Source organism: Electrona antarctica, assembly GCF_951216825.1.
Source record: "Electrona antarctica genome assembly, contig: scaffold_55, whole genome shotgun sequence".
Taxonomy (NCBI): domain Eukaryota; kingdom Metazoa; phylum Chordata; class Actinopteri; order Myctophiformes; family Myctophidae; genus Electrona; species Electrona antarctica.
Genome location: NW_027638720.1, coordinates 705,934 through 716,650, shown reverse-complemented (window position 1 = coordinate 716,650; position 10,717 = coordinate 705,934). Strand labels below are relative to the sequence as shown.

Sequence of the window (10,717 nt, the reverse complement as noted above, 5' to 3'; positions counted from 1 at the left end):
TATGATTATTGTGGGGGGTCCACAGTTCAGATTTGATTATTGTGGGGGGTCCCCAGTTCAGATATGATTATTGTGGGGGGTCCCCAGTTCAGATATGATTATTGTGGGGGGTCCCCAGTTCAGAGACTCGTAGCGCGGCAGGCAGGCAGGCAGGCAGACAGACAGACACACAGACAGACAGACAGACAGACAGACAGACAGACAGACAGACAGACAGACAGACAGACAGACAGACACTCACATCTTGAAAGGAGTCGAGGATTAATCCAGTGATCTATCCAGTGTTCTCCTCCATGATTCACACTGTAGGAAGAAATGATAAAACATTTCTATTACCATTGAATGATACAGAGAGTATGAACATGCATCACTTCATTAAGACTCTTCAGCTCACATTCACCATTACACATTTATTGAATAAAGCAGTGGTTCTCAACCAGTGGTCCGGGGACCACGAGTGGTCCTTAACCCATTCTGGACGGGAACCCCTTTTGGTGTTTTAAGCATTATGTTTTAGCTATTGAAAAATAGCAGATCTACGAGCTTGTAGATCTTCAATTTTTCAAATCTTTGAATATATATTGGGAGGTCCCTGAAACAACATATTTTCAAATGGCGGTCAGTGTCCAATTTCATATTTAATTTTTAATTAAATAAATAGTTTGAGCACCACTGATATACTGTAGACATTTCAGAAAACTGTCATGATTTAAAAGACATTTTATTAATTTCGACGTCAGGCCTTAATGGGTTGAGGGGGCTCCAGGTGGTCCCCATGGTAACAAAGTGACCCTTAGAGATCTTTAACTCTTGAGAGTGTAAAATGAAACCAAATGGACCCTCCCGGGTGCATTTGGTTTCATTTTACGCTCTCAAGAGTTAAATTACTGTTAAACATCTGCATTAATTAATTTAAAATAAGTCTCCACAATTAGAGAATGTAGAAGAATTGTTATTTTGATCAACGTTTGCCTGTTTCTCTACAACAACATATTTTATGTTTTAGGTCTGAGAGGCTAAATGTCATCAAACGGTGGTCCGTGACTCAAATGGGTCTGAGAGGCTAAATGTCATCAAATGGTGGTCCGTGGCTCAAATGGGTCTGAGAGGCTAAATGTCATCAAACGGTGGTCCGTGACTCAAATGGGTCTGAGAGGCTAAATGTCATCAAATGGTGGTCCGTGGCTCAAATGGGTCTGAGAGGCTAAATGTCATCAGATGGTGGTCCGTGACTCAAATGGGTCTGAGAGGCTAAATGTCATCAAACGGTGGTCCGTGACTCAAATGGGTCTGAGAGGCTAAATGTCATCAAATGGTGGTTCCGTGGCTCAAATGGGTCTGAGAGGCTAAATGTCATCAAATGGTGGTCCGTGACTCAAATGGGTCTGAGAGGCTAAATGTCATCAAATGGTGGTCCGTGGCTCAAATGGGTCTGAGAGGCCCTCATTTAAATGTAAATTGTGTAAAAAAAAAAGTGTAAATTCTGCCCCAAATTCGAGTGTAGGTTTCGTAGTACACCGACGTCACGTCGGCATTTATAAAGTGATCACAAACAGCTGATCCTTCCTAATTTCATTCCTAGCAGTAATACATGTGACGGCTGAAATCAATCTGGCATGCTCTATGAAATCAAGCCTCGCCCTCGTTTTTGCGACATGAACAACTGCAGTACGACCTGGAAACCATAGTTACATTGCCTTGCTGCCCGCCTCACCCCCCCCTCTCATACACACACAGACGCACGCACGCACACGCAACTTGCAAGCCCAACTGGTGTGTTGTATAAAGAAAGAAAGAACGAACACCTGCATTAATTAAATAAAGCTGAAGGCCTACCCTGTCTGTTTTTTCTCCTCTCGCCTCGCTTACCTTGCCTCACAAAACAATACAAAATTGGCAGCCCTTGTGCTGGTTTAAACCACAGCATGCAAGCCGCCTTTGTTTTAACCGTTTGACCGCTACCATTATTTAAACCCTCCGTCGCGTCCTGCCAGGGTTTTATCGCGCGTGACACTTACTTTGAAGAGCCAAATATCCGTAATCGCATTTTACTATGAAACCATTCCGTGTGTGTTGACGAAGCTGGTGCTTGTTCTCTCGGTCGGTGGTGGAAAAAGTGGACCGCGAGTATCACAGCGCCTGCTACAGGCCGTTGAAAACGCTTGTCTGGGACAAAGCGACCCCTGCAATGTCGCTTCTGGAGATAAAGCCGTCTGAAAACAGAGCAGGCAATGTAAGTGGATGCGCGTGCATCTTCAAAATGGCCGCGGCCATTGGCTCAGAAGCATAACAAAGCTAACGAATGGTAGCTTTTAATACGATCGTATTAAAACATGCATTAAATAATACATCACTGTTAAAACGGCTTTTCCTGGTGTGGCACGGTACGCTATTCTACGTGTCTAAAAGTCTATGTTCCTGGCGGGCCTCGTGTTAAATGGACCCCCAAACCGTTCACACTTCACACCTATCGGCCGCGGATGCGCTACCCCCCCTTACCCCCCCCTTACCCCCCCCCCCCACACACACACACACACACACACACACACACACACACACACACACACACACACACACACACACACACACACACACACACACACACACACACACACACACACACACACACACACACACACACACACACACACACACACACACACACACACACACACACACACACACACACACACCCTCCATGCTAATTTGCCCAGTCAATCATTTGATCCATGCTACGCGCCTGCTGTGTGTTGTTAGTTGTATATTATACCACAGGTCGTTTCGAGGAAGCAATCTGATTGGTTGAAACAGCCTTCTAGCCGTGGGTTAAACCAGCACCATTCACCACCTAATCAAAACAAAGAATTCAGCTGCTCTTTTCTCCCAGAGCGCTAGCAAACTCTGTGGCTAGGCTAGCTAGTTTCTTAGTGGTCTTAGTGACTACATCTGTCATTAAAAAAATATATTCTTTCAGCGATTTTCTTAGTTTTAAGGGTAACTGTTGTATAATTGCAATATTACACTTGAGGGTGTGGTTTAACGTGATTATTGCCACTTCAGTGATGCTTGCGGAACTCGACTTCGTCTCGTTCCTCACCGCATCACTGTCGTGGCAATAATCACGTTAACCCACACCCTCTCGTGTAATATTGCTTAATTAAATTATTTATCAGTGCTTAATTTCTAAATTCTTAGGTGCCGGAGCTCGGGTGTGTGCATGTGCACGCGCGCATGCACGCGCAAAATTCGTTTTTGCCTTTTTTTAACACAACCAACGGCCAGCCCACCCATCAGAACGCTTTGTCTGTCAAAAATTCTGGAACGAGTCGTTGCAAACCAAATCACTACATATCTGGAAACAAACAACCTCTACGAACAATTTCAATCCGGCTTCCGCACCAAACACAGCATTGAAACTGCCCTCCTCAGAGTCACTAACGATCTCCTGCTATCTGCTGACACCGGTTCACTCAACATCCTCATCCTCCTTGACCTCAGTGCCGCCTTCGATACCATTCACCACTCCATACTCATCTCACGCCTCAAAACCACCCTTGGAATCACTGACACTGCCCTCTCCTGGTTCCAATCATATCTCACTGACAGACAGCACTTTATTTCCATCAACAACTGCCAATCACTCACGTCACCTGTCACCCACGGCGTCCCCCAAGGTTCAGTACTTGGTCCCCTCCTCTTCATCCTGTACATGCTCCCCCTTGGTCAGATACTCCGCACTCACGGTCTCCGCTTCCAGTGTTATGCCGACGACACACAACTGTATCTCCTCTCCAAAACCATCACCACCATCACCCACTCCACCCTCACCTCCTGCCTGACTGATATCAAAACATGGATGCAAACAAACTTTCTAAAACTCAACTGCAATAAATCTGAAATCCTCATCATTGGCCCCGACTCCCTCACCCGCTCCTCTCATGACTTCTCCCTCACCATTGATGGCACTGTCACCCCCTCCACCCGAGTCCGCAATCTTGGTGTCATTCTTGACCCCACCCTCTCCTTCCAGCCCCATGTCAACCAGAAACCGCCTTTTTCCACCTCCGTAACATTGCCCGCCTTCGTCCATGCTATCCCACACTGCCGCTGAGACACTCATTCATTCCTTCATTACATCCAGACTCGACTACTGCAATAGCCTCCTCTATGGTGTCACCACCAAGGTTCTCAGAAAACTACAATATGTTCAAAACTCCGCCACCCGCCTGCTCACCAGAACCAGATCCAGGGACCACATCACACCCGTCCTCCGTGAACTCCACTGGCTCCCAGTCAAGTCCAGAATTGATTTCAAAATACTCACCATCACCTACAAAACCCTCAACAACCAGGCCCCCCTCTACCTCTCTGAACTCATCCACCGTCATGTCCCCTCTCGCTCCCTCAGGTCAAGCACTGCCAACCAACTGGAACCCCACAAGTCCAACAAACGCACTTGGGGAGACAGGGCCTTCGCAGTGGCCGCCCCTTCTCTTTGGAACTCACTCCCAACTCACATCAGATCTGCCCCCACCTTCGAAATGTTCAAAAGCACACTCAAAACCCACCTTTTCAAACTGGCTTTCCCTACATAACCCCCCCCCCACACACACACACACACACACACACCATTCTTGTTTGTCCTTTTTTGATTTTGATTTCTAGTTTTTAACCTTTTAAACTTTTTTAACTAGTTTGACACAATTCTTCTAATAAAAATGTCTGTATTAAAATGTCTGTAAAGCGACTTTGGGTACCCTGAAAAGCGCTATATAAATCGTATGTATTATTATTATTATTATTAGAACACAATAGAGTAGGCTTATAGACGTTTTTTTTATATATGTCTTTAAATGTTCTGATGAATTGAAAATGGAGGACCCTGAAGTAACAAGTCTTTTTCGATAACATTTGCAGCAGCAGTTCACACAGGGGTCCGCCGGCTCACAACACACAACTACAGTAGGCACAGCGGCTCAACGTTATATTACATACTGTATAAAATACAGTAGTCCTATAGGCTATAAGTTATATAACAAGTTAGGGTGGCCCATCATCAGAACAGTACGCAATGTAAATACCTGCATGCGCATTTTGTTGTTGTCCTTATCCAAGTTCCTCCTCCGCCTCCTCCGATGAACTCAATAATGCTACTACTACTTAATTCTGTACTAGTCTATTTTTTTATTTCGGGCCCACCAAAGCAAGCGTTATGGTATTCGATACTGATCGACCCATGTTGTAAAGCCGGGTGTCTTTGCGAGATTTGGCAATGCAATCAGTTCTGTTCATAAGAACTCACCATGCCATGTTGTATTGAAAACAAAACGCATGCTTGCTGTCCCCAAGGCTAAACTCCAAGTAGCAGTTCATCTATTGCTCCATAAAAGTATGAAAGTTCCATATTCCATATGCAACGAACGACAACAGATGCAAATTGCAAAAGTCGAGACGAGTTTTTATTTACGCATCCGACACATAGAGTATTAAAAGGAGGATCCGACACCGTCAACAGTGAGGCGTCAAGCCGGGGTTCCATAGCCACCTATTTCCTCTCACAACGGGCACACATTTCAAAATAAGAGTTTTTTTGTTTGTACTTGCAATGCGATCATTTAAGCCATGTTTTATTTTGGAATCGTACTGGAAATAGAAGTAACTATGACGAGGAAGAAGCCTAGTTGACTTGAAAATGAAACTAAAATAATAATAGAGACGTATCATATACTGTAATGTGCATTTGGGGTGGCGGAGCGCCCTCTACAGCTACCGGAGCTGCCTCTACAGGTGGCTTGAGCTCCCGGAGCTCAAGTGACAGGTACCGGAGCCGAGCTCCGCCAAGCTCCGGCTGAAATTAAGCACTGGTCTTTATTCATTTAATATACAACAAGATATATTAGTGAACGAAAACCTGAACCTGTGAACCATGAATTAAATAACAAATAGGCGCGCACACACGCTGCTGTTTTGCAAGGTGCATCTCCTGTCCTCTCCTGTCCTGTCACTCATGTGGTCCGTCCGTGACACCGTGACCAACTGACCATGCACGTTCGACAGTTCGACAGATGTCAACTGCCTCATGTGGCACTGGACAGTGGTGGTGGTGGTGGGCTGCAGGCTGGGTTAGCCTATACTATCTCCGATGCGTTCCCACTTGCGCTGGCACGGCACATTTGGCATTCGAGCGACGCGTCGGGTTTATTAAACGAGGAGGAGATTGCACTACTGTAACTCCAGAAAGACATCGGCCTGCTGTAGATTAGGCTACAGTAGGCTACCCATGTTGGGACTCTCCGCGCTGCAGCACTGCACTATACTCTCCAACGTCCCGTCATGGAAATATTTCAGCACAGACAGCCCAAATCCTCGCATGTATGCGCTCATCATGCAAAACACTGTTTAAATGGCTTACGCATCTAACTTGCAACATTGTTTTTAATTGCTTGTAAAGTTGGAAATCTCCTACCAAAGTCATATGACACAAAGACACATCGTTGATGTATTCCTTTACCTTTTTCTTATTTTTTTATATGTAGCCCATACCAGTTTTAGGAGTGAATACATATGTTTCGATGCCTGTGACAGCCTCACAGCTGGTCAAACAATGCTGCTCCGCTGTTCTACGACAGAAAAACAGGTGAGGACAAAGCGTACGACAGCTCCCGACCAGACGTGATCTTTGTCTTGGCACAAGATCATTTTCAAGCTTTGGCGGACATGGTAAATGCCGAAAATTGCGGTAATTTCGGCGTGCACCCATATTTTGGTTGATAAATGAGGGCCTAAATGTCATCAAATGGTGGTTCCGTGGCTCAAATGGGTCTGAGAGGATTTAGTATGCATTTAGTATTTAGTATGCATTTAGTATTTAGTATGCATTTAGTATTTAGTATGCATTTAGTATTTGGATGCATTTAGTATTTAGTATGCATTTAGTATGCATTTAGTATGGCATAAGATAAAGACATTAAAACAACAACATAACTTTCAATGTCCACTTGAGCTGGATTTGGGTAAAGTGATTATAATATGTCACATGTAGTGAGTATGAGTCTAACAACATATCTGACAGTATCTGATGATATATAAAGTTATAATATGTCACATGTTGTTGCGTGTGGCCATGACATCACTCACACACGCACTCATTCAATCATTGTCTGTGCCTAATCCTGTCTCTCCTCCCCACTCAGACCGACACACCCGGGCTGGCACACCTGCAGCAGATTCCCCTAATTGTCCTCTGCTATAAAAGCCAGCCAGCTCAGTGTCAAGGCAGACACAGACCCAGCAACAGCTGGTCAGTCCCAATACCATGTCAATACTTTTCAGTTAAACTTAATTTAGTTCAGTTTGGCCTGGAGATGGCTGGCAGTCATAGTTTTCGTTATTAGTAGTTAGTTGGTTTTAAGTTAGGGGAGGGGGGGAAACAGCTTCGACGTCCCTATAGGGGGTGACCTGGACCCCCCCTCATTCTCCAGGTCTCCTTTGTTCTCCTTTTGTTCTCCTGAGTTGGTAAAGTACCTGACAGTAAAATGTATTTTGTTTGTTGGTTTAATACTTCTGTAAGGGCCGGATCTACCATATGGGCACTTTGGGCACGTTCCCAGGGGCCCTTGGGAACCACAGAAAACGTCACTGCTAATCCGAATGAAATAAATGGTGTCTAAAAAGATTAGTGTTTTATTGTTGGTGAGAAGGGCAGCTGAAAAGTGCAATTGTGTGTAAAGCAGCAACAATGCGCTAGATCTGGGGGGGGTAGGCGACCGGAAATAGGCCAATATAACGGCATAAAACTGCCCCAAAACGGCTCCAAAACAGCGAAAATGTTGCGCACGCGTGAAGGGGGGCCCTTCGAGCTTCAGTGCCCAGGGGCCCTCAGAGGTGTTAATCCAGTGGGGAATTGGTAAATAAAAACGAATGCTGGGCCGTTATCGGCGTTAACGTGCTGCGTTAACGCGAGACTCTTATCGCGCGATAAAATAAATATCGCCGTTAATCTATTCTCAAAGTTGGGTCTAGGAGCTGGGTCTCTGGAACTGCGAGTGTAGCCTTAGCCTGCTTCAAATGGAACCAAAGGACCCTTTTCTAAAAATAAATGGACTAGACTCCTCCGCAGGGACCCCCCTTATCCGCGGACACCCACACAGACTACCGCGGAGGCGCGGACCCCCGCGTTGGTCGGCGCGGACCCCCGCGTTGGTCGGCGCGGACCCCCGCGTTGGTCGGCGCGGACCCCCGCGGAGGTCCGCGGGGGCCCCCGCGGAGGTCGGCGCGGACCCCCGCGGAGGTCCGCGGTAGTCTGCGTGGGGGTCCGCGATAGTCTGCGTGGGGGTCCGCGATAGTCTGCGTGGGGGTCCGCGATAGTCTGCGTGGGGGTCCGCGCCTCCGCAGTAGTCTGTGTGGTCTATGCGGTAGCATCAAGATGCCATCATCCATGCATCACAACCAAAACAAACTAGCTTTGACGGTTGCCACATTTCATGACTGAGAGAGAAACAAGCAACCAGGTCTATGAAAATGTTAACAGGCCAGATCAAGTCAGAAAATCCGAAAAAGTCAGAAATTAAGTTTAAAATTAGCAACTATAGTGTTGACTGTCAAACAACAATGTCCAATGTTGTTTTAGAGCAGTGGTTCTCAAACATGTTCATCTCAAGGACCACCAATATTTTAAAGAAACTTTACAGATAAACAAGTCCAAAGTAGCTTATAATGACTAGACTTGGCAACACTGTGAACAGTTCCACAAGCTCACAATATGAAATATTGTGACGTTTTTAGGCTAGTTGTATTGTTAATATCCATAATTAGGGCACCTGGTCTAATGGGCCACCTGGCCTGAGAAACGCGTTCAAAGGACTTACTTCTGGTCATTATTTAGGTAGCGCACACATTTTGAATGCCTTTGGCAGACTTCAAATGAGCCATTTTAATCGCGATTAACTCCAGGATTGCAGTGCGATTAATCGCGATTAAAAAAATTAATCTATGCCCACCACTAATAAAAACCGTTAAACACTTTGTGATGTCAAGTTTTGGGGCCACTTGTTATTTTGCATAATTAGTTTGGAGACCGCAACACATGTAGTGAGTATGAGTCTAACAACATATCTGACAGTATCTGATGATATATAAAGTCACCGTAACAACTTTGATGAGAAAGTGTTGTGTTTAAAAACATACAACTCTGCTGTAACCAACTATGTCCAAAATATTAACTTCTCTGGAAATGAAAACAAAAAAAAGAATAACTTATTTTTAACACAATATACTGTCTCATGAAAGTTGGTGTTGTGACTTTATTGTCAAATACTGTTCTTATATTATCACCACTTTACCCAAATACAGTTGATTAGAATGACCGAGTCAGATGGAGAAAAACGAAGGTTAGGAGGTTTGCAGAAGTCTTTTAACCCATTTAAGCCTGACGTCGACATTTAAATCCTGATAGTTTTCTGAATAACCTTCTATATGGTCAGTTTTGCTCAACCTTTTTCATGTCAAGAACCCCCAGAATTATCTGTATTTGGCTGCGGACCCCCATCTGAAAATATGTTGTTTTAGGGATACCACAGAAGCAATGATTTGAGTGAAAATGTTCACTCTGAAAGAATATATATATATATATATTCAAAGATTTGCACCACATTCTAATGATTTTTCAAAAATAGCAGATCTACAAGCTCATAGCGCGGCACTGACTGCCGCGCTATGATTTATTGCAGAAAAAAGAAATACAGAGATAGGTTTGCATCCGACATACTAAAATATGTACACCCAAAACTGCTGAGTCAATCTAAGGTCTCCTTCACACCAGAAAGCCTTACTGCGATTACAACGAATCCTGATGCATTGTCGGAAAGTGCGCTTCGTTTGGCAGGTGTGAAGCCTCATTCGAATCCTAATCAAAGAACCGCATTCTACTCGGCCAAAAAAACGGGGGTTTCGCTTCGCTTCAAATTGCACTTGATTTCGATTCGGTGCAGGTGGGAATGCAATCGCATTAAATAAAGGAAATGAAGCAGACAATGTGGCGGATGAATGAGGAGTAAAGTTGGAGATGGAGAAGGTATACTTTACGCAGCGAGATGTTCGGTTACCGTGAATAGACGTGATCGAATGAGGAGACCGAAAATATGGTCAGATGAGCACATTAAGGAAACACATAAAAACACTGCAGTATTCTGTCTGTCTGTCTGTCTGTCTGTCTGTCTGTCTGTCTTTCTTGTCTGTAAACATGGAGAGCTGTCACTTTCTTCATCTTGTTTAAATATAAATACTGCAACATTAAACACATGCTTAAGCATGATCTATAAACTGTATAGCTAACATGGCATGTGTATAGTAGCATACTAATTTTATATGATGATCGGATAGCCTAATCTATAAGAGTACAGATTGTAAACTAATTAAGGATAATTTTGCGCCATCTCCATGTGCCTCGGCCATGTGCCCAAAAGAACAGTCAGTTTGTGGCACACGCACAAGCACACGCGCACACGCACACGCGCACACACGCACGCGCGCGCGCGCACACACACACACACACACACACACACACACACTCACAGTTAGTCCATTCCCCGACGGCCGACGACTTCTCTGCCCATTCGCAGCGACTCTACCAGGGTTATTTAATCCATTAATAAAATGTGCCCAGCGATTTATAAACACGGAGCACTTTTACCGACGGACCGGATGTTATCCCGGATGT

The 10,717-nt window shown here is 44.8% G+C and overlaps 1 protein-coding gene across 1 annotated transcript in view; it reads right to left on the bottom strand.

Annotated features, from left to right (window-relative positions):
- The window catches only part of LOC306917781 (uncharacterized protein), a gene marked incomplete at its 5' end in the record, with an annotated part of 62,116 nt that overhangs the window by 5,618 nt on the left and 45,781 nt on the right, over nucleotides 1–10,717 (bottom strand). Inside the window, one exon of the mRNA XM_079530689.1 lies at nucleotides 242–303. Within this exon, the coding sequence (XP_079386815.1) occupies nucleotides 242–303 (62 nt within the window). The remainder of the gene's footprint in view (nucleotides 1–241; nucleotides 304–10,717) is intronic.